The sequence below is a fragment of the Gallinula chloropus genome (assembly GCF_964237585.1).
Source record: "Gallinula chloropus genome assembly, chromosome: 7".
NCBI lineage: Eukaryota > Metazoa > Chordata > Aves > Gruiformes > Rallidae > Gallinula > Gallinula chloropus.
In genome coordinates, this window is record NC_140092.1 from 14,166,695 (window position 1) to 14,190,735 (window position 24,041).

The 24,041-nt window shown below is 47.4% G+C and overlaps 1 protein-coding gene across 1 annotated transcript; it reads left to right on the forward strand.

Annotated features, from left to right (window-relative positions):
• Nucleotides 1-352: 352 nt before the first annotated feature.
• On the forward strand, nucleotides 353-928 carry RHOH (ras homolog family member H; the record flags this gene model as incomplete). Its single annotated transcript, XM_084267018.1, has 1 exon — nucleotides 353-928. The coding sequence occupies one exon, from the start codon at nucleotides 353-355 to the stop codon at nucleotides 926-928; it is 576 nt and encodes a 191-aa protein (XP_084123144.1).
• Nucleotides 929-24,041: the final 23,113 nt, after the last annotated feature.

Genomic DNA, 24,041 nt, shown 5'->3' on the forward strand with positions numbered 1-24,041 from the left:
AGCATCCTTGATGTGGGGTACTGCCCATGGCTGTTCAAAGACTTGTCCAGGTGTCTTTATATTGATGAAGAATGGTTCTGCTCTCTGCGGGTTATAAATGTTACATTTTAATTTTACTCTTCCAGAAACGTCATTTGACTCACTGAAGAATTAAAAACGACAGCACCAGAGAGCCGTGTGGGAGAAAAGGGGATTTTAGACTGAAGTGACACAATCAAGTCTTGAGAAGTAAAGAGATTTGGATGGTTTCTCACCAAATGGAAGTTATTTAGAAAGCCTCTGAGACCACTGCATTTGTCTATCCCACTCCTGCTGTGCAGAGACAGTGCTCTTGGCCCTGGGCGTGAATAAAATGCTGGATTCAATCAAGTGTGTCCTGGTGGGAGACTCTGCTGTGGGGAAAACATCTCTCTTGGTACGTTTCACCTCTGAGACTTTTCCAGATGACTACAGACCCACCGTGTATGAGAATACTGGAGTGGATGTCTTCATGGATGGTGCACAGATTAGCCTGGGCCTTTGGGACACATCTGGCAGCGATGCCTTCAAAGGCATTCGCCCCCTCTCATACCAACAGGCAGATGTGGTATTAATGTGCTACTCGGTGGCGAACCACAATTCCTTTCTGAACCTGAGGAACAAGTGGATCGGCGAGGTCCGCAGCCATTTGCCCCGCGTCCCCGTTTTGGTAGTGGCTACGCAGACTGACCAGCGCGACACGGGGCCTTACCGCTCCGCCTGCATCAGCCCAATGGACGGGAAGCGGCTCGCCCAGGACGTGCGAGCCAAAGGCTATTTGGAGTGCTCTGCCCTCAGCAACAGGGGGGTGCAGCAGGTGTTTGAGTACGCCGTGCGGACAGCGGTCAATCAAGACAAAAGGCAGAACAGGCGGAAGCTGTTCTCCCTCAACGAGTGCAAGATATTTTGAGGGCTGCTGGCAGTGGTGTTGCTGGCGTTCGTCCTGTCTTCGCACAAAGATACTGTGGCAGAGAGAATGGGAGGCGAATCGGAAGGAGGACTCCTGGCAGGACTGCAGTGCAGGTGCCCGTGGCGAGGCAGGTGTACGCTATCTGATCTGCTCCCTCCCCACACACATTGGAACTGTCTTGAAAAACAAAAGGTGCATGTCCTTGTTCACAAGCCCGTGTTTGGACTTTGCTGGGCTGGCGTGGAGTGGACCTAGCCTGGAGATCTCCAGATAATAGCTGTGCTGATTTGTTGTTGTTTCTGTTGATGTTCCTCAGTTGTTGGTTTGTCTGCATTTATTTAATTACTAACTTCTGCCTAGATCATCCCCCAGCTCTTGACATATCTGTCCATGTTGAGTTGTTTGGGTTTTTTTACATTAAGAACTTAGTGTATAAAATCTGACCACTGTGTATTTTATTTAAGAGACTCTTGTATATGTTGTTGTAAAATCCTGACAGGTTTTTTTTACATATATCTTGGAGGTTCTTACTTTAGCCAACCACAGAAGCAAATTGTCCTATCCACATAACCAATGGCCTGTGGGGCAAACCTAGCATTCCTTAGACATGCCCGAGTCACTGTGTAACAGTAATCAAATGCAGAACATCCATCATAGGAACAATCAAAACTTAGTGGCACTTGACAGCTGTCCTGTGGATTTGTGAGATTTTGTTATCTTGGTCTTGTTCCTCAGCAATGTGGTCAAAGGTGGCACAAACTGGGAGGAAACTCACCTGATTCTTCCTAGTCCTCACCTGGTTACAACCCCAGAAGGGCTCGCTTGCAGTCAGGGCTGGTTTAGACATAAGGTCAGGGTGGCAGAGATGAACCTGTGCTATTGTCAGCACTGTGGTCCCTGCTGTAATCCTGGAGGAAAAATATTTCGTTGTTCATGGATGGAAGGTATTTTTTCATGAGCACTAAAATTCTCACATAGTTTTAGGACATTTATTTTTGAAACAACGGGTTTGGTAAATCCAGTCACCTACCGTAATAAAAAAACAAGTGCCCAGCAATACTGAATGTGTGTAGTTAGAATGGGCAAATCACTTTTTCTCTTTTTTGAGTTAGCATGCCACGTATAACCACCTGGGTTGTATCAAAATAAGGCTGAAACAGGCTTTACATCCTGGGGAGTCTGGCAAGACTAAGAGGCAAATCCTGACATACCTACTCAGGCCAAGGTACCCTCCGGCACAGAAAGCCAGGCTGAGGAGGTGGAAACTCCAGTGTATTTACAAGAACTCTGTGAGAAGATGGAGCGGGGTCAACACGCAATGCCGGACATTCCTCGTGAGTTATGGTGTTTCCCTCCTCAGGTTATCTGTCCCCTCTGCCCCACAGCGTCTCTCAGGTTTTGCAGATCTGTCTCATCCTAAGGTTTCTGCTGCCTGCAGAGGGAATCCCCTGGGGGATTCCTTAGTGCAGCGAGATTTTTTTTTTTTCTCCCTTTCCCTGTCCTTCTACTAGCTCAGAACTGACCCTTGAGGGGCTCATTCCCTGGTACCATAAAAGATGGTAGGATGATTCCTTTTCCACATGGATCCTGAGAGAGTGACCTGTGTCTGTTTTGACTGGGCCCTGATTCATGTGTTTCAGCAGGAATGGGTGCAGTGGCTTGTCTGAGTCAAATCCGAGGTGAGACTTCAGCAGTGCCTCTACCAAGCAAATAAGCTATAGCTCATATCTTAGCTATCTATAGTCTGTCCCTTAAAAATTAGTTGGATGTTCATCTTCATGCTCTGTTCTACCTCTGAGCTTGACTATAAAGACAATTTCCAAAATAAATCATTCTCCTACAATGAATCCCAGAGATGATCTCACCAGTGATGTAGGTGAGCAAGTATTTGCATTGCAGGCACCTTGAACACCAGTGGTGCATGGGACACTTGAGGTAGTGATTGTCTTGCCATCTCCCAGGCTGGTGAATATCAGTCACTCATCAACCTGATTGTAAAGGAGGCTTCTGGTCATAAAAACATGCTGGTCTCATGTGAGGTTTTCGTATCAGCTTTAAATCTTCACAGGCTTCTGCATCCGAGCGCACAAGACGAGGGCTCCCATTGCCACCCGTCTTTCTTGTGCTCTTCTCTTTTCTACTTTCTCTGCAGGTGTTGATTGCAAATCCTTTGCCCCCTGAAACACTAAAACTGGCGTATCTGCAAAAGACCCTGAAGGGTGTGATACACGGAGTTACACGAGTGGTCGGGTATTTGCCGTCATTGGTAAAAAACCTTTCGGCCTTTGGAAGAAATACATTTCTAGATCTCAACTCTTGCAATGTCTCTTCACTGAAGGTTTTGGTTTTTGTAACCCTAATTTAAAAGCAGCCACTGTTACTGTTTGAACATTAAAGATCACATGCAAAATGTCACGTTGTGAATCTTCAAATGTGTTATGATTGTGGACTTTTTTGTTACGGTCTCCACCCCGCTAATGGATTTAATACCTGGTTTCAACTCTTTTTGAGACCTGTTTTTGCCAGCATGTTCTGCTAAAAGGTCTTTTCTTCTCTGTGGGTTGAGCTTTGTTTTCAACAATTCATACTGCTTTTTTTATGTTTTGAAGAGCAGTAACAGTTAGGCCAGGATGCTGCGTTGTGGCATCTGCCGTGGGATGCTGGGTTCAGGGACCAAAAAGGCTCCAGACAGTAGTCATACCACATAAATCCTGATGAAGACGTGCTCCAGAATCATGCCATAACTGAAAACCCCATCTCATCCGTATTTGCTTCACAAGGCAGTGTATTACAAAATGAGGAAATCAAGGTTTGCATGCGATTCAGTGAAGCAGAGTGGGTAAGCTTCCCTGAGACACAGAACTGACGATACGGGATGCACAGGGAATTAATTTAGGGGTGGCTTGACATACTCTTGATTGTGCATCCTAGAGGCAGTGCAAAGCATGAGACCACCAAAAGCTGGCTGGCTTTTTGAAATCAAATTGGAGAGGGGACAAAGCAACAGCGGCATTTTGGGTCGGTGCTGTGTGGAAAAACACCAGACTGTTCCAATTTTCACAGCCTGGTTGTTTTCAGAGTCTCAGAGCTGAAAGGCACTTTTCACTGGTGACAAACTGCGAAGCACAGCATTGTAGTGCCTAATTATGTAGCTTTCCCTGAGCTGTAGAACTGATGTGCCCCAAAAGTGTGGCGACTCGCATGCAGAGAGCGAAACCCGGCCATGGCAGAACTTGGAAGAAGATTTGGCTGAGTGGCTTATTGGGATGGGGTTTGTACAACTGCTGCCCGGGGTGGGAACAGCGAGGAGCTGCTGAGGGCTCCCGTAAAGCCCTACCCAGGGTGGTTTTGGTAGCGTTACTTGGGCAGCAGGGCCCCTGGGTACGTCTCTGTGGTAAAAATCTGACTCTAATATTCAAAGTACATTCAAACGACAGCTGGGCACACGTGTCAGCTTTCAGTTGCCTTGGTCTGAAAAACAGCAGGCTGGGGGGAGACCGAGGCAAAGTGCAGCTAATACTCAGCCCGGTCGAGCTGCTTAGCTAAGGGAAGGGACCTTGCCCACATGTTCCCTTTCTATCCTCTCAAACCCATCCCTTCCAGTGCATTACTCCATCGCTAATTTTACTTTCGCTTGCTATTGAAATAGGTTAAAAGTTTAAAAAAAAAAAAGAAGATTAAATACTTGGAAGTCAAAAAGAAGACACTGGTATTTTTGTCTGCGTCTGACTTCTCTTTTTCACCGAAAAAGTCGTTTTGAGTGACTAATTGTTTTACTGTATTCTGCCAGTGGGATAAAAAGTAGAATAATTGAATTGTGTTTTAAATCAGAAGGCATTCTTTTAGCAGAAAAAAAAGAAGTGCGTTCCTTTAGTAATTTGCAAAATGTGGTGAGTACATGTCACGTTATTTTAAATACCCTTTCCCCAGTCTTTTTGTACTTACTCAGTCTCTAGCACACAATATAAATATTTTCTAAGAATAAATAAGAAAAATCTGTCTCTGATGTACTTCTCATATGGGAAGTTACTCAAGCTTGTTAGATATAATTGAAACTGTTTTGCCAGATATTGGCAATTAAGAGTTTGCAAATATTTGTGGGGTTTTTGTGAGTGCTCTGGGATTGCTGAGGTGCCTGAACACATGCTAGCCAATTCTTGTGTTGATAAAGAAAATGCATTTAAAGCAGTCTCTTTGTACACAGCACCACAATGAAATAAATCACCCCAGGGATCAGACATAAAGAAAAAAAGAAACGTCGGCACCCTGACATCTCAGCCTTTCCTGCTTTTGAGTGAATACAGCCATTAAAATAATTTCAAATAAATGGGGCAATTCATGTCTTTTAGCACTTTCTCCTAATGCCCGTGCTACACGGGGCTCAGGTTAATATCCAAAGAATAAAAAGCTTCATTTCAGAACATGATAACAGCTTGTCTGCTCCTGCCTTTGTGAGCAAGTTAACTACCTTGACTTAATTAAAAGTCAGCTCAGCCTCTGAAAAAAAGCCAGATATGAGCACAATCGGGTTAGCCAAACTCCTTTGTTAGAAACGACAGTAATGGATGTGAGGAGACATATTTTACATCTCAGAGATTTCCTGTACAGCTGTAAGCACAATAAACCCAGACCAGTTACCACTGCGTACCTGTCCTAGCTGACCCATGCGCCCTTCACATCGTGCCCTGAGCAGCCAGCTGCTGAAAAAATACTCAGGAGGAAACAACATCTAGACGTTTACATTGCTGTAACCGCTTAACTACAGCTCCAGTGGCCTCTCCCTTGCCCTGGACCTCTTGCTCCATCACCGTGTGACCACGCAGCTGCTGTGTGCCCGCGTGGTCTGTGTTGCTGGGGAGGCAGAAGGAGAGCATGGCCACTGGGCAGCCCTTCCCATGCTGCCCCAGGGAAAAGGGTTTTAAACTGGACAGAAGCGGTGCTCCTCCAGGCTCCCACTTACCAAGGTATCCCAGGGAATCACTCTGCTCTGCAAACAGAGCCGGCTCTGCCACACTTACACTTCTGTCACCTGCAGCTGCCCTTGTGGATTTCTTTTGTGTGCTGTTTCTAAAATCAGTGTTTCTCTAAACTCTTTACCCAGGCTTGGTTTCTGCAGGCACCATTGTGCTGGTAGCCTGGGCCAAAGGGTGCACGTCCCCTTTGCTGGGCTCCAGCTGCTGCATTTCAGGGCCCGGGGTGGGGAGAGGTCTCCAAGCGCTGAGCCACAACCTGTGGTACATCCCTTCCTGAGCATGGAGAACTGGCCTCTAGCCTTTCAGGGATCAGCAGCAAGAGCCCTGAATCAGATATTAGCAAACGGAATGAGAGTTGCCGCTGCCTTTCTGGTTATGAAGAAGTGAATGAGTGAGATGCCTGCCCCGAGTCTTTCACAACCGCCCTCCCCAGGGCTGGCGGGGGGATTTCTGTCATTACTCCTCTCACCTTGGGCAGCACTGGTATGATTCATGCAGGGGCGGGGTAGAAGGGCACAGGCCCGTGTATGGTGGTGGTTGTTTCTCTCTCTCTGGAAAAGAGGAAGGAAACGACGACCGATGCCTCCGCACGGCGTGAGGTGCTCGCTCGCCTGCGTCTGCAGCGTTTCCAAGAAGCCTCTGGCAGATGCTGGCTCCCACCAGTGCCCCAGCAGCTCCCAGCCATGCCTTGGAGGACACGGGCTGACCCGGGGCAGCTCTTGCGCCAAGACCCGGGTGTCTCCCTCCACCTCCTGCGCTGCTTTCCCAAACGCTCCATTGCTCTTCAGGTACCTCAGAAGGGTGAGATTTTCAAAAGAGAAGGCTTTGCTTTGAAAATCAAGATCCCTCAGAAATGCCAGCTGCCCCAGATGGGGTTGAATGGGTCAAAAGTGCCTGGCCAGCCGCAAGGGATGGGGAGAAAGACCCAAGACTGATTGATACTCTTCAACTTGGTACATGAATCGATTACATAGAAGCATCTTGAAGGACACTTAGTATGTTATATGCCAAACCTCTCCTAACACGTAAGCAGCTGCTGGATTATCTCTTTCTCAGAAAACTCTGGGGTTTTAATATATAAAATGCTAAGTGACTTTCTTGCTATAAACACTTGCTTTTATCTGCCACTGTGACACCAGATCTGCTGTTTAAAAGCCAGTGTCAGCCCCATCCTGTTGTGAATGGCGCAGCGTTCAACACAGCACGCATCTGAGTAAGAGTTAAAGGTCAGGGGATTTCAAAAGTGTCCAGTTTAGGAATTCTGATGGATCTTGGGCACTAAAATACATACACATACTTTAAAATAGTATGTAGTATGTGGAATTTGTGCTGGTATCTGGTCCATCATAGAATTATTGGCCAACTAAACCAAAGCTGCAGCCTTAGTTCATGATGAGGACATTGGCTTAGACAACAAATTCTGCTGTCTCATCCCTCTCCCATCACATAGAGCTTGGCCAAAGCCAGGTCAGGTCAATGGAGAGCATTTAAATTTAACCAGGCCTGTGACATGCAACTCCAACTGACTGTGGGTGTAACCAACCCATTCAGGAGCAGCTTGACCCAAATGGATCCACCCTGCCTGAGCCTGCTCTGCTGGCGGAGGAATAGCAGGAGGATGACCTGCAGATGTGAAATGCCACTGCACAGACACCCTGGCTGTGACACTGGGGGGACTGCAGCTCTGCCTGTCCCCCAGCTGAAATGGAGAGATGGCAGTGACCTTTTTTAAGTGCTTTTGGATGGGTGATAAGTGATCTTGGTGCTGGTGGGTATGTTTGAGTTTGCCATGTCTCAGGTCCTGAGAAATGTTTCTGCTGACAGGTGTGACCTGCAGAATTTGCCCTGAATGGATTTGTAACACATCTTTATGGGATTGGGACTTTCCAGCACTAAAATTCACTGAAGCCGTAAGCAAAAGGAACGGAAAGAGAATGGATGGTATTTAGGTATGCATTAATTACTATTTTAACAGATTACAATCATGGCTATCAACATAATGCCCTTTTCAATTGTACAAGGCATGGGTATAGGCTGAGATAACAGCTGACTCACGCTGAGTGGCAGGAAGGGTAAAGCAGAGGAAAGGTCCCTCCATGCTCACTCTTGCATTCCCTGTAGTGACCGAATTCTGGCCTGGACTGATCTTGATGTCTGCAAAAGGGACATACTTGCAGTAAGGACTTGGTGCCTAATCGGAGGTCACACTGAAATGCCAACACCTTGAAAACATTCCTGTTTCCTTTATGTGTGAACAGAAGAGACTGAACACAACCTGAGCAAGGGTTTAGGTTTAGCCCAGGCAGGGAGAGTAGCCATGAGGTGAGCAACTATGGTCTTTTCACCCTTAAAATTTCCCCTTTCCATGACAAAACACTAGGGAGAAATTACTAATATTCCCCAAAATGTTCCCTTGTGATGGGAAAGGATTATTTTTTTCTGCAGTGGGAAGTCAGGGGTACATGCCCATATGGAGTCTCAGGCTATCAAGACTCAAAAGAGAGGAGCTTCCGACTGCTCCGCATCTTCCACAACTTTCCAGCTGTCTGCCAAGAAAACCAATGCACTGCCTTCTCTGGAGCATCCCCAAGTGTTAGGCTCTCTAGAGTGCAGTGCCATAGCTTTGCTATTTTCCCCTATGGCTATTTTTAAGGAAAACAATGCATCTTTACCCAAGAAATTCCCGCTTTCATAGCTGACACGTGTTTTTGACTCCCACTACAGCAGTATCACAATTTAACTTTTAATTTACAGAGGAAAGAAATCCTATGAGGCTTGCCTAGCAAAAAAGAAGATTAGTTGGGGAGTTGCTCCCCCCGGAATAGCTAGGTTTCGTGGTCTCAATATTTACCATAGGGGTCAGCCAACACAGGTGGAGTTACCTCCCTGGGGAACTGCATAGCAGAGATTGGAGGGATGTCACTGCATTGTGTATGAAATAGGTGAGTGCTATGGCTTTAAGCAGAGACTACAAATAGCATACAAAAAGAGACATGGGTTCTGGAAAGATCTGAGGCAGGAGGGGTTGGTTAACTGGGTTCCTGAGAAGAGACTAAGTTCTGATCGGGATCTGGGACAAATCACTCAGGGACGCTTTGGCATTATGCAGAATTAAGGGGGCATTCACCGAGCAGAGGAGCTCAGATGTCTGCAGGGTAGTGCTCTGGCATTGTGCGTATGACAGAAGAACTGAAACAGTGGGAAGGCTGAAGCCGGCGGCAGGATGGCGTGAGAAACCCCTGCCTTTAGCTCCACAGAGTCAGTCTGCTGAGCTGCTGAGACGAAAGCTGCGAGTGTGCGGGGCGTGAGGAGGGAGACGCGGCAGCAGCAGCGACCGCATCATGTCCCAGGAGCCTGCAAGCACCGGGAAAAGGCACCTGGGGTGGGCAGAGGAGAAGACAAAAGCTGGGGAGCCCAGAGTTGTGCTCTAGGAGAGTGATGGACAAAAAGGCAGCAGGAGATGGGCAGAGTCACTGCCAATGTGAATGGACATTACATTCATTGCTGTCCCAGCAGAGACAGACAAGCAAATGAGGTGCTAAAGGTAATTATGTAACATTTAAAGAAGCTGGGGGAAAAAAGCTGAGCCAGAGCCTCTGAGGATTTGTCGATAGGTGAGAAGATAAGGAAATAAAGGCATTGACTGCACCTGGGGCTTCCAGAGCTTCTATTGCTTTGTGAAGGTGACGCTAAATACGGACAATGGGTCTCTGAAGCACAGCCCTGTGCTGGTGTTGCTCTGGCAGGTACATAATAATGGAGAAACGAGCCACATGTTCTCTGAAGCCCCCAGGGAAGGAGGTGATGAATCAGCCATTTTGCCTAAAAGGTCTCTGGGAGACAGCAGCCTGAGAAAGCTGAGCCACAACCAAAACACACTGGTATCTGGGGTGGCAGTGATGGGTCCACAAGGCCATGCAGATGTCCCAGAGGCTGTGGCAAGACCACGTCTGACAACAAGGCTGAGTCTAACTCTCTTACCATACCCTGGCTTGGCTGGGATGGGGTTGAGAGACATAGAAGATGGGGCTCTGAGGGGCACCCTTAGCCCACGTGGGCAGTGGCACACAGAGATGACTGAACTAAAGCCACTGGTCCCCAAAGCAGGGAGCGTGTGTCTGTGCTGATGTGGTGATACACCACAATGCCAGGTCACACTTTGACCTGCATTTAACAGGGTGTAACAGGCTTCAGGATTGGGCTGCAAGACATGGAGAGTGGTTGGAGCACCAGAATTTGCACAAGCAGCGTGCCAGGATAATACAGCAATCACAGCAAGAGGTGCAAAAGGATGGAAGTAAAACAGTAAGTTCCTTGCAGGCCTCCAGCGCGTGCACTTCACATGGCAGCAAGCAGGTGTGAGATGTGACCTGGCGTCCTGCAAGCATCTCATGACTTGGTGCTCCCGGTGGGATGCGGGTGAAGGAGCCAGGGCTGGATCAGGAGGGGGCTGTGATGGACTGAGGTCCGCTCATCCTTCATCTCGCCAGTGTTGCGCAGGACACAGAGGACAAACAGGAGACAGAACCGGAGTCAAGCAGAGTCAGAGGCTGCAAAAGTAGGTTTTCTGTCAGTACTTCCTGTGGACATTCATTGGCCATATAGGAGTAATGGAAGGCATCTGGTAATGCCTTCAAAACATCAGCTAGGTAGGTAGGACCGACACTTACAGAGGGATGTGCAGAAGCTTGATTTTCCTCTGTGCATTGACCATCAGGGCATAGGGTTGGGACCAGACTTTTCTGAACTCAGTAAAGAGGCAGAAGATGTGGAAAGTGCGGTGGTTGTGCCTCATCAGACCAACTGTAGGTGTAAAGCAGCCATGGCATTTGACAATGCATCACACTTCTGCTTCCCCAGGAGGAACTGAGCTTGCCCAGGGGAGCCAGCCTGTAGGACCATGCTTCCATTAACCACAGCAAATGCCTGGGGAGCAAAACTCCCCTGTGAATTCCTCTGCATCCATCTTCTGCAAGTTGTTTGGGAAGGCTGTTTCCTACAAGAATGCAAAGGTCACCTCCTGATGTGGTGACCATATCCTCAGGTTGGAACCCACTGGCAACACAATGACTGTGGGGCTGCCAGCAGTCACAAGAGCAGTACATCTCTCCTGTTGCTCCCTGTCCGGCTAGCTTAGTGCAGCAGACCCACACCTTTTCCAGCCAGAGGCCTTCACTGTTGATCTTCACACACACACAGTACAACCCTTGCAAAATCATTTTCCTTTTGTAGGCTGAGTGCGTATGTGGAACAGAACATGAAGAAGCAGATCTGAATGTTCTGCCTCCCTCCAGCATAGTCCTGGGTCAATGGGAAAGCTCCCTCTCCATGCAGCAAATGTTGATCCAGCTGCAAAGCCACTTGAACATGACAGAGATGCTGCTTGGACACAGCAAGGTGGCTCCCCAAGTAAGCCCACAGCAAATGGCACAAACAGCAATTCATTATCTTTTCTTCTTTTTCCTTTTCTTTTCTTTTCTTTTCTTTTCTTTTCTTTTCTTTTCTTTTCTTTTCTTTTCTTTTCTTTTCTTTTCTTTTCTTTTCTTTTCTTTTCTTTTCTTTTCTTTTCTTTTCTTTTCTTTTCTTTTCTTTTCTTTTCTTTTCTTTTCTTTTCTTTTCTTCTCTTCTCTTCTCTTCTCTTCTCTTCTCTTCTCTTCTCTTCTCTTCTCTTCTCTTCTCTTCTCTTCTCTTCTCTTCTCTTCTCTTCTCTTCTCTTCTCTTCTCTTCTCTTCTCTTCTCTTCTCTTCTCTTCTCTTCTCTTCTCTTCTCTTCTCTTCTCTTCTCTTCTCTTCTCTTCTCTTCCCTTCCCTTCCCTTCCCTTCCCTTCCCTTCCCTTCCCTTCCCTTCCCTTCCCTTCCCTTCCCTTCCCTTCCCTTCCCTTCCCTTCCCTTCCCTTCCCTTCCCTTCCCTTCCCTTCCCTTCCCTTCCCTTCCCTTCCCTTCCCTTCCCTTCCCTTCCCTTCCCTTCCCTTCCCTTCCCTTCCCTTCCCTTCCCTTCCCTTCCCTTCCCTTCCCTTCCCTTCCCTTCCCTTCCCTTCCCTTCCCTTCCCTTCCCTTCCCTTCCCTTCCCTTCCCTTCCCTTCTCTTCTCTTCTCGTTTCTTTCATGTTTTCTTTCTCTCTTTCTCCTTTATTGTCTCTTTCTCTTTTTTGTCTCTGCTCTTATCTCCTCTCCCTCCCCTTTTTCCTTTTTCCTTTTTTTTTTAAATTTTTGTCATTTTCAGGACCACAAACCTGGACTGAGTTTCAAACTCACAGACAGCTTTCACTTGTTGCAATGAATAATTTCCAGTTTTGATGTGTATATGGTGCAGTTATGGGGAACTTAGTTCAAACACGCATAAAAATACATCTTACCGGGAGGGTCTGCACACCTGCAGATGGGAACATCTGAAGAGCAGTTTGGGTTCAGGGCTGTGCAAGACCACTTGATCAAAAAATAGTGAAGAGCCGTCCCAGCAGCAGTGGCGGCGGCTCTAACAATGAGAGGAACGTAAGGATGTGGTTTGCTCTCAAGAAGGTCTTGAAAGAAGGTAGGAGGGGGAAGGAGGAGAGAGGTGGGCTGCTGTAAGCAGAACAGTAGGAGCTAAAGCATAGTGAAAGGAAATTGCTGAGGCTGTAAAAAGTGAAAAAGGTTATTGAGAACTGAAGAAATCAGAGAGCAGACGAGGTAACTGAAGGGAGCTTTTCCTCAGCTCTGTGCTCCTGTTTTCCAAAGCTGCTCACTTGGTGTGCTTTGCAGCATGAGAGGATATTTGGACAACTTACTCTGACCGTTCTGCTGGTAGAAGAGCAATGAACATGACATCCCAAACTAGGAATTCATTGATCAAAGGAGAACATGAGTGATGACCTGCATTTGCTGGTCAAATAAAAGAGCTCTCCTGCAAGGTCAGGCTCTGCCATCCAGGGAAGCATGGAAGGATGGGTAAGGCCCTGGCCCAACACTCTCAGGCAGAATTAATGCCAAAGTCTGACATATCTCCTTAAAATGGCAAATTTGCTTTTGTCACAGGCTGTGACACCTGTGCAGCACCCCACACTCCCTCCCCAGTGCCTGCTCCTCTCCCAAACCTCGCCCAGGGCTCAGGGCACACGTGTCCCCGACTCAGAAGACTGCGGCTCAGGGGATGGGGAAGCTGCCAGGTGACCAGAATAGCACTGTCAAGGGGCAGGAGCTTGGCTCTGATCCCGTGGAAGAAGCCTGAGCTCAGGAGTGAGCTTGGGTGGCTGTTTCTGGGTCAGGGGACCATGGAGAGAGGACGGAGCACCTGTGAATGCCATGGGGTGCTGAGAGTCACCAGATTTGTGACACCCAGTGACACCAAGTGGTAGCAGCTGGGGTACAGTAGTGTCTGTGGTGATGAAATCGCTGGTATTTTCCTTGGTGCTCTGGAGCCGGCAAACTTGCTACAGATATGATGAAACTGGGAGGGAAACCCAAGGCTTGGTGACCTTGTGTTGCTAAAGAAAAGGTTTCCAAGGTAACAGCCTCACCCTGAACAAGTTTTGCATCTGATTTAGGAGCTCTTCACTCTGCTGGGGCTGAAGCCGCGGCGCTGATCCTGCCCGTGTTTGCCGCAGACGGCTGTGGAGCAGCCTGACAGGCATCCAGCAGTTCACACAGTCTCATTGGCCAGTCAAGTGCTTGGGGTAAGAACCACCTTGTGTGTAAGATGAAGTTGCATGGAAAAGCTTCAGAGCACGTGCTGTGGGACCTGCACTCTGCTGGGAAGCCCTGCAGATGCTAGAGAGACCATGTGGCTCATGGTGACACGTGGTGCCCTCAGGATATGAGCTCTACTTACGGGTGGCTTTTGGTAGGGCTTGCTTTTGGAACTTAACCGCTCTGGGCGTAACTCAGCAGAGCTGCTGGCCCAACAGCTGGTGTCTCAAGGTGTTTCAGACCCACGTGCCCATCTGCACGGCACTTCAGAAGCATCATCAAGAGAGAAGCATTTGCAGAACTGAACAGGGACGAAATATGAGGAGTCAGCAGCTCTAGGTGATGCGGTCGTGGGCTGCTTCTCACTGTGCAGGAGTGGCTGCTCCTTGCTGTGCAGGAGTATATTCACAGGCTCCACCGGCGCCAGACATTTGCAGATGTGCAATGGTGTGGGCAGGGGTCGGCTTCTGCCTCCTACTCACTCTCCCAAAAAGCAAACCCAGAAGTTTAGCAGAAATGAATAGGTACTTCTGACACATGATTCTTTTGGTCTATTCCAGATATTGGTAAGGTGAACCCTGCCCCAGAAAACCATGCCTCCCTCTCAGCTATCAAAGGAGTCTAGACAACTCACTCAGACGTAGGTGTCCATACTGTGACAACGCAGAGAGATTCATCCCACCCTTGTCTACAGACACTGCATGGCTTCTTGGATCTTCTTCACCCTTTGCTATACAGGTCTGGTGAGTCCTGCCGCTGTGGTGCCTGTGTGCTGCAGCAGAAGAGGTGAAGCTGTCTTTTCCAGGGATCTGTCTCTCAAAGGTGGATGAGTTCAGCTGAGATCATGGCATTTGCACTTAAGCTGTTTGCATATTTCCATGACATTCTTCAGAACTGAGTATCTCTGAGGTTTCTGCTCCTCCAATGAACGTAACTGAAATTTGTCAGTGCCTGAAGGAGTTGTTGGAGAGGAGAAAGCCATGCAGAGAGCAATCACAAAATCCCTGTTTACTTAGGAATTCAGGCAACCAGAGCGATCCCCTTATTTTTTGTGGTTAGGCTGATCCCTAGGGAAAAATCTTTCCAAACAAACAGCATCTTCTGCTACAGAACGCACACGGTCGAGACGCTGCTGTTGAAACTGTGGGTGGAGGAGGTATAACAAAACAGATTTCTACTTGCATTTAAACCTGATATTACAACGCCATTGAGAGGGATGGAGGCACTTGTCGCAGCTATTTTATGTCTTTCTGAAGTTAATTGAACTGTAACAGTGTTGTTTCCCCACCTGTCACACCAGAGGCAGAACTAGAAACTGCCAGGAATTACTTTGTGTGACAAAGCAGCGTGAAGATCTGATCGTCTATATTTGATGTAGAGTCAAATAGAACTCAGAGGAATTAGAGACAAAGGTAAGTTTACGGTTTGAAGCTCAACTTCTGCATCACGAACAAGACAGGCTTATTCTACCCTGGAGATGCCAGGCATTTAATCTCATGCTAGCCACTTCAGAGGCTTCCTGTTGGATAGTGTATAAATTCAGCTGTGATGAGTTGATGTCAGGCTTAGGATTTATTGAGACAAGGATGGACACCAATGGGATGCAAGGGATGTGCAGCATGAGTGCACTGCCTGATGTGATGGCTACAGCCCTCCCTCTTTAGCCATCCTCATTCATAAAACAGTCCCTTATCCACTCTGCGGCTGGAATTAAACCCCAAGGGGAATCCAGAGTTCATTTTGCCACTGCATTAATAGTGAAACTTACCTGCTCTTGAATTTTGAGCTGTGAGGTTTTCTGCCCAAGCAGGTGTGTGTTAAGAAAATTTAAATGAAGTTCATTAAGGTTAAGACCTTAATGTCTTTCACTAGGAGGTGCAGTGTTTGGGTGGTCACCCAGCCCGAGCATGGCCATCTCTCCTGCAAGGAATGGAAATTATGAAACTCAGCAGAGGTTTAGTGAGCTGCAGCATGGAAAGAGAGCGACTCTGACTCATCTACTCTGCAAACAACCGCATGAGACTGCAGTTTCACTTTTTGATGTGGTCTCCTTACAGAAGCGTATGCCAGCTGAATTATCACAATGAAATACTATTCCTTCCACCTGGCTAAGCACTCGGTAATTTTACTTGAGGTTCTGGGGGAGGAGAGCTGAGGCTGCTTCAGTGGGCGTTGTACTCACAGTTGGAGTGATAATTCAGAATTTGGTGCCTCCAGGGAGGAACTGAGTTCTCCCGCCCACTCCCTCTATCCCCTTCATTGAGGAGCAAAGGCATGTGCATGCAGAAAGGTCTTGTTCTTATCCTCTGAGGTTCACACACTCATGAGAGACCATTCAAGGAGACTGCAGTGAAATAAGGAGGCCTCCACTCTCTGCATGCCAGGCACTGTCATAAAATGTTTGGTGAGATTAGGACACACTCCTGTGTTATGTCACAACGATGTAATGAGAGAAGAGGGAGAAGGTCTTAGATGCATAGTCCCTCCTTTGGTACCAGATGAACCTTGCTCTCCCTTACAGCGTGTCTGTAGATCACTGTGCTGCATCACAGCTATGATGAGTTGGGAATGTTTTTAATTATAAGGTATGTCCAGTATGCAGTTATAAATGATATTAATCCGGGCATCTTTGTTAGCTCTACTGAGAAGCAACTAATGACAGCCACTGGGCTCTGCCTAGTGGACACCTCTGCTGTTCTGTGGTCTTCAGTCCCTTTGGGAGGGGATGCAGCACAACCTCCTACAGCAAACAGCAAACTCCCCCTTCAACATCCACCAGTCCTTGGGTAAAACTTCCCCTGGAGTATTCCTTTCACAGTGATTTCAGAGCAAAAATTATTTCACGGCATTCTTAGCACTTGTGATTGATAAATGTCATTGTGGAGGTGGTGAGATGCTACTGGGCTGTTTTGCATAAATTAAAGTGACCTCCAAGTTTTTAACTCATCTTAATCAACTGCAAATGTACAGCTCCAAGTCAGAAGATAAGAGAGCTCTTGGCAGTGCAATCTCACTCCTCTCCTGAATTTTAAATGGGAGTTCCTACCTACAAAGAGGAGAAACACCATCATATAAATAAAACCACCAGATAACTCTGTGAAAGTCCAAGGCCTGCACTAACAAGCATTTGGCTACAGGGTCCTTTTATCTCCTACTTAACGGGAGATAACAGGTCCTATTCAATGAGATCCTGGCCCTCCTCCCATTTAAAAGGAGTTAAGGTCTTCCTTATTCTGTACTGCACACAAAAATGACTCCCCAAAATAGAGAGAGATCCTCTTATTAAAGGACACAAGCTTTATCTTTGCCAGGGAGCTAACTGCCTGAGACAGAGTGATGCACTCTGCACTGGGTTAGGCCAGAAGTGCCGCAAAGCTTACTGTGGAGCAAGCTGATGGGTTAAAATACCTCTGGGTGAACGCTTTTGCTTTTTGAGGAAGCATGAAGTAATTTATACCTTTCTACCGTGTGTTTTGCTGAGTGGGCAGGCATGGGTAGTTGCCATGGAACATATGACATGCTGTAAATTCACACCGACAATTAATTTCTTCATGTGCTCATGCTCTTAGAGGAACACCCTCTTTCTGGATGGTGGGTGCGAGGAGGTGTGAGGAAGATGATACACTGTCAAAACAAAGCTTCTTCCGTGCACACGCTGTAGGAAATTCAAGTGGCTGTGAAACCTTACGGCCACAAACCGTATGGCTGCGGCTTTCCCGCCATCCTGGCTGGCTCAAAGGGAGCGTGCTGCGTCTGCCTGGAGAAATCAAGGGGGAAGGTCCACTGGTAGAAACAGGAGCTGCTGTGTTCCAGGTGGCATCTCCAACTCAGGTGCTAACACCCCCTTAAATTTGGTAGGCACCCAAACCCCTTCTTCAGGGTTTTGTAGCCACAAAGAGAAGAACAAGAAAAAAGACTGTTGCTGGCTTCAGCAGGACCAGGTGGGGAAATTTTGTGGAAGAAGAAAACAGATGTATTTGTTGCAATGTTTATGGTAAGATTGGAGGTATAGAGGCAGGCATGCCCTCACATCTTTGGTCGAGGGAGCCTTTCTTTGCTTCCTGCAAAAGGCTTGGCTTGAGCTTGGCTGTGCTCTGCCCACAGGATTATTACCTCATATTCCATCACTGGATTTTTTGATATTGCTCTGCCCACAGGATTATTGCCACATATTCCATCACTAGATTTTTTGATATTTCCAGCTTAATTTTGCTGCTTAGTTTTCCTTCAGGAGCCTTCAGAAATCTTTCTGTTTCCTCAGTCTCCCTGGTGGAAAGAAGGAGGGTAGCCGCACTTCCCTTCGCTCAGGTTGGAATGGGCACATCCAGTGATGGGAATGTATGCAAGGGGCTGGGGGAGGCTGGGAAACCTCTCCCGGGCAGGGGAGCTGCTGCCAGCACCCACCGCACCGCTGCCCTGGCCCAGCTTTTGCAGCCATGGTCACAGAAAACCAAGGGGGAAAAAACCCACTTCTTTTTTTTAAAGTGACTTTCTTCTGGTGACATTAACTACTGAGGTTAGCATTGGGTGTTAAAATACTTTCCTGGTTCTGGAGTTTTTTTTTTGCAGGGGCTCAGATAAGGTGGGGGAGCCGCTTGCGCTCAGCGCCGATTGGCAAATGAGCTGAAATAAACTACACGGCTTAACCACAGGGGCCTGTTTTCTTTCTGCACCGGAAACACCTGCCAAAAAGACTGTGTTCACTTGGGCTGTACGAAGAAAAGCCCCAAATGAAACTTCCAGCCATATAACAACAGGTCAGGAGGTGATACTCGGTACACTGGTTTGAACTCAAGGCAGCTCACCGGCTCGTTTCACCAGGTGCATGGCAAAGATAGGGGCACGGGGCAGCGGCCTCCTGTGAAACGCGTCTTTCGCAGCGCGGTGAGCTCGCTGGGAAGCACGTTTCGCCTGCTGGCTCAAAGGGGGTTGGAAAAAATAAACAGCAACAGAACCACCATGTGTGATTCGTGCCCCACACAGCAAGGTGTCGTGGAGCTGCTGGCCCGGCATGGTGCTGTGATCCAACCGGCCTGCGATGCGACACAGGGAGCAGCTCTTCCCTGAGCATCACCACCATGGATGGGGTGGTGTGTGCTGTGTTGGCACCCACCCCGGTCCCCCAGTCACAGAGCTGCTGCAGCCCTGCCCTGGGGTGGCCTGGACCCTCTGTGCCCCAAAAAGGTGTCCCACGTCCTCAGCAGAGATGATGCCCTTGCATTACCGTCATCTTGAAAGGCCAGCTTGGTGGTGCTTCATGAGGAAGAGCAGGTGGCTGCTTTTGTCCTCTCTGAACTCATTGACATGATGAAAGCCCAGGCCAGGTCACAGTCCAAGTGCAAGAACATGCAAGTGCTGCACGTGTGGCTAGCAAAGCGCGGCCCGCAGAGGAGGGGCAGCCCGCGACGCCTCAGCAGACAAGCAGTTAAACATGGCAGCAGCTATCCGCTGCGTGTGATTCACCGCCTGTGCCCCACTGCGCGTCAGCACTTCTCCTCCAACAAAATGAAGGCTTTCCAAGCTGGGGCACATTTAAATGTCCAGATCTGGGGAAAAGTCATCCTGCCTCTTTTAAACTTTGCTAAACCAGGCCCAGTAAAAGCACAGGCAGCCTTCAGCAAGCTGCCTCAGTCTCGTACATTGTCCACATGCACTGTTTGCCCAGCAATCAGGTCTGAGTTCTAGCACTGGGGAAGACAGTGGGGACAGTGCGTGTGGCCCATGAAAGCCATCCCTTGAGTCTTGCAAGTCCAGGTATGTCAGACAGCTCTTAATACTCCAAGCATCACCTCCTACCCACACCTCTGGGCAAATGCATGGATGTGTGGAAGGATGTGTGAATGCACAGATGGATATTAGTCTGCAGCACACTGAGCTTACCCATTACCTTCCTGACCATGAAAACAGGTAATCTGTGTGTCTGCAGCAAGGTCTGGAGTGTTATGTCACTCGGTTTCATTCCTTGTTCCCTTCAGGTGTCCCTGTGGCTGACTGCAGTTAACAAGTCCTGCAGAAAGTGATGGTCCTGAGGGCTGAGCATGTTTGCGGCTGGAGGACAGCATGGGCTTACAAGCTACTGTACCCTGAACGGCTCACACTTGTAGTGAGCACCACCCAGTGCAGAGCAGCTCTCAGGGCACGGTGGATGTGTCTCATAAACGTCTTTTAGCATTTTGATTTGTAGTAGGTTGGCTTTTGTGAAGTTGTCACAGTATGGCAAAAGGGTGCATGCAGCCCAGGCACTTGCAGAATCCACCTTGGGAACTATGTGGTGAGGGACAGAACTTGCCTTTGGCAATCATCTCATGTTCAGGCATGAAAAGACATGGGATCAGTTGAGGGTTAAAACGTAAATATTTATTGAATGAAGAATATCTTTATTAAAAAAAAAAAAAGAAAGAAAGAAAGAAAAAGAAAAAATAAATAAATAAATAAATAAATAAATAAAAAGCCAACAGGAAATGCCCTGACATTAATGTGACCTCAGTGGTGGAAAGATAGCCACGTCTGTACATTCAGAGTTGGAGGAGGTACTGTAACAGCAACAAGACGCTTGAGTGGGTTGCTGGAGCTCTACAGATGACATGCATTGCCTCTGTTCCTCATACTTCTGGAAGTTCACCTTAGTGTTACATTTCCCTCAGACATTGTGCACAGGGTATAGCGGTCACTAAAATTATATGTGCTGGTTTATTCTATTGCATGAGCAACAACAGTGCATTTTCAGTAAAATCCTCTGTGATATTTGCTGTTTAACCCCCCAAAGGCTTTCATTCCAAAGCTAACTAGCAACAAACTCCACAATGTGCCTGTGGCATGAGGATGTGAAAGCTGGCACTGCCAAGCAATGGGGGTGAGCCATTGGAGCAGCTAATGCTGCAGTGTGCTGTTGTGAAAGCCAAGCTGAGACACGAGACTTGGTTCCAAGTGGACTTAGTCTTAAAGTAAACCTGAGTTTCTGAAGGAATGAGGGTAATGTGTCAGGAAGTTGAGACCTGAATAAGTCTAAAGGAGTGGCTTGTACTGGATATTGGGGTCTCTGTAATGCCATTGGAATTTGTGGCTAAAGAGTATTAGATAGCTTTATAAATACTCAATGCAGAATGCATGTGTGAAATAACACAAGAGACAAAAGGCTTTAATCATTTTAAGGTCTGAGCTCTCCGGGTCCAGATCTGCAGGCTTGATTCTAAAGCTTGATATCCATAAGAAGTTGATGTGCTCCCTCCAGTCTTTACACTAGTTTCCCTTGGCTTTATGACGATCGTGTTTATGTATGGGTTTGCCCCACTCTGCTGCAGACTGACTCCGGAAAGAAGCAGCCCCTATCTATAAGTAAAGCCCCTATCTGCATCTATCTGGTCACATTGCTAGGGGAGAACAAGGTTAAATTTTTCTGAGTTGCCAATTGATTCCCCTTCATTAGGAAGCTGCCACATTTCAGTGCCAAATTGATTCCAGAATCTTTTACACCGTGATGCAAAGCTTCACCCCTGTGATGTCCATGATGCTTAGCAGCCTGGCAGGGAAAGCTCCTTGGAAGTTTTAACAACACCTGAGATAAATTGATGCAATTTCCTTTCCCTTGCCTGGCTCTGTTACCCAGCAGTTGTTGCTGCAGTACCTTACCCTCGGGGTACACAGAAATTAAAACTATGGGAGGTTGCACTGTGAGAAAATAATGCCCCAGAGGGACTACTTCACAGAGGGGTTTTTGGAGGACATAATTCAATGAAAGCTTTTTGGCAGGAGAACCAACCTATGCCATTTTCTTACTTGGCCTCAGCTGGGTCAGTACAGCTTTTTGTAGATCTACACAATAAAGTTAATCTGATTATTTTTAAGCTGCGTTTGTTTCTGTACTTGCTTCATGTTTAGCCACACAAAGTGCACTAGCTGAGGGAGACCACACAGAGGGAACAACAGTGGTGCATGAGAAAGGGCTTATTGTAAGCTGGTATTGCTGCTGAGATGACCCTTGTCAAACTGTAAGTGAAGCACAGCCCAAAGTGTTTGTTCAGGAGCTCTTCTCCCCCGTTGGGAGAGAAGTAACCATCACTGTTAGAGCTGCAGAGGAACCGCTGTGAGACAGCTGCTCTGCACAGCAGTGTTTGGATGACTTTTCTGAGTTCCTCCTCCACATCATTCTTCCCTGCTTGCTTGGTACCACAGAGATCATCACCGGGGACACACAGAGAGCCTTCATGACTTTGAGTCAGCTACAGGGAGCTCCACATCCTTTCTTGTCCCATCCATTGCATGAACTGTAATTACATCAATGTGGAAGGACAGCACACTTCTATCTTCCGAGATTCTTAGCACAAAGCTGTCACTGTTACTGCCATTAATACCCTGGATTCTATCTAGGACCCCCGTCCCTCCCAGAAAATTAAGGAGCAGTACAAGAGCACTGACCATCACTGTAGCTGAATGCACACTTCTGCGTGCCTAGCTGTCTCCTGAACACACCAATGCGATGCACCTCAGAAGATGCCATTGCTTCGAACACTGTGTTACACTAGGTGACATCCAACCTTACTAAATCCTGCTTCTCAGATGAGAGTTAGTTAATCTCTATGAAGAGCCTTTCTTGAACTGCTCCAATAACAAAAGCCAGGTTGTCTCATCAGCCTCTGGTTTATGTTCTCCGCTACAAATGGTCATCTTTGATGTGTTAGCCACACTTCAGTTAGAAGCTGCTGCTGGTCAGTATTCAGGTTTGATGCATCCTTAAGAGGGATCAGCAAAGGATCCCAAGAACCATCAAGGGGAATGTTTCTATAGAGGAGGAGACTGAAATGGCAGCAGCAACCACTGAGGTTGAACACAGTTGCAGTGGAACTGCAACTTGGACAACAGTGTCAGCTTCCCTGATGGTATCACATTCAGCAAGCAGCTAAATTCCCTCCACACCCACAGCTTCAAATCACTAACCACCAGCTAGCTTTACTTCTCATTACATTAGACCGCAGAAAGGATGCGTGCTTGTATCAAGTTAACTTGTCACCACTGTGATGACTAGCCTTTGACCAGACACAACAGAAAGACTAGAGAAGTTAATGAAAGAAATTGCACTTTAATATAAGATTGCAAAAGGTCAAAATACAGTTAGAACAAACGCACGCTGCCCCACAAGTCTGAGCAGCTTTTAAAATGGTGGCACTCCATTCCCAAAACCATCCCAGGTGGGAAAGGTCACTTTGCACTAGTTACTCCCCCTCTCTGTAACTTTACAGAGCACGGAATTTGGTCTGTATAAAGTACAAAATTTCTGCCTTGCAGAAAATACCACTTACTATGAAGAACAACAGATAGATGGAAAGATGTCATCTTCAGGATCTTCACCACCACCTTGCTATTCTGTTAACAGCTTCATCAGAATACCCATGAGATGCTGCTGTTACAGCAGCCCCCAACCAGAAGGAACGCACACCATATTGGTTTGGTGGAAGTCCAATAAGCCCAAGAGCACGGCGGAAGACAGTGAGGAACTCCCTCTTTGTCACTGCCATACTGTCTGAGTGCACAAAGAGAGGCCCCTCTCCTTGTGGCCGTGCTGCCAAATACATACGGAGAGCTTCAACAGGACATACCCACATCTCTTTAGATAACCTCAGCTGGATTAAATACCTCTCCTGACCCATATGAGATGTATGCAAACAAAGGTTTGCACTCCTTTCAGTCAGCTGTAGGTCACTCAAGTACAGCAGCTCTGGCTGGGCTCTATTTCGGTGATTTGTCACCATCTTTTCTATATGGAGTGCACCAAAAAAAGCTACAGTAAACATGGCACGGAACAATATGCACTCATAAGGAGAGCTACACACAGATTCCAGAGTCCCCAGGAGAGACCTTAACACTTCAATAGTTACAGGAGAGTATATATAACTTGAACGGCCAGTCCTACATTTCAACCTTGATATCTTGTGACAGATAACAGGATCTTGAAGAGGATCAGTATGATCTACCAGTCTGCAGATGAAGGACAGACCTTCCATATACTTTATTATTTTTGTGGGTGGCAAATTCTGAGACTCCATGGCAACCAAGAATTCTCTTGCTTGATCCACTGGAATTGGCCAGACTGCAGACAGTGCCATGCCCTCTCTGAAGGCAAGGAAATTCTTCAGGCCCTCATAGTAGATCTGCCATAGGTGGCTATCTCCCGAGTCCTCCAGTAACACCAGTGTCTTCATGGGCCAAGGGCCCAAGCAATGCTTCTCAGGGTCCTGGCTGAGTTCGTCTGCTGAAAGAAATCTACATTAGTAACAGCAAACAGGGTGGGCTCACAGGCAGTAAGCACTTTCCCCTGTCTCAACACACCTCAGCTTTTGCGAGAATGTCTCAGGAAAAACCCACCCTGTGCATTCACACAACTCATGTGCACAGCTTATAACAGCCAGAGCACAAGACAAGGATTCAATTATCAAAAAACCCACCCAAAATCCCCAACAGCTTTTCTCTTTAAGCCAAGACC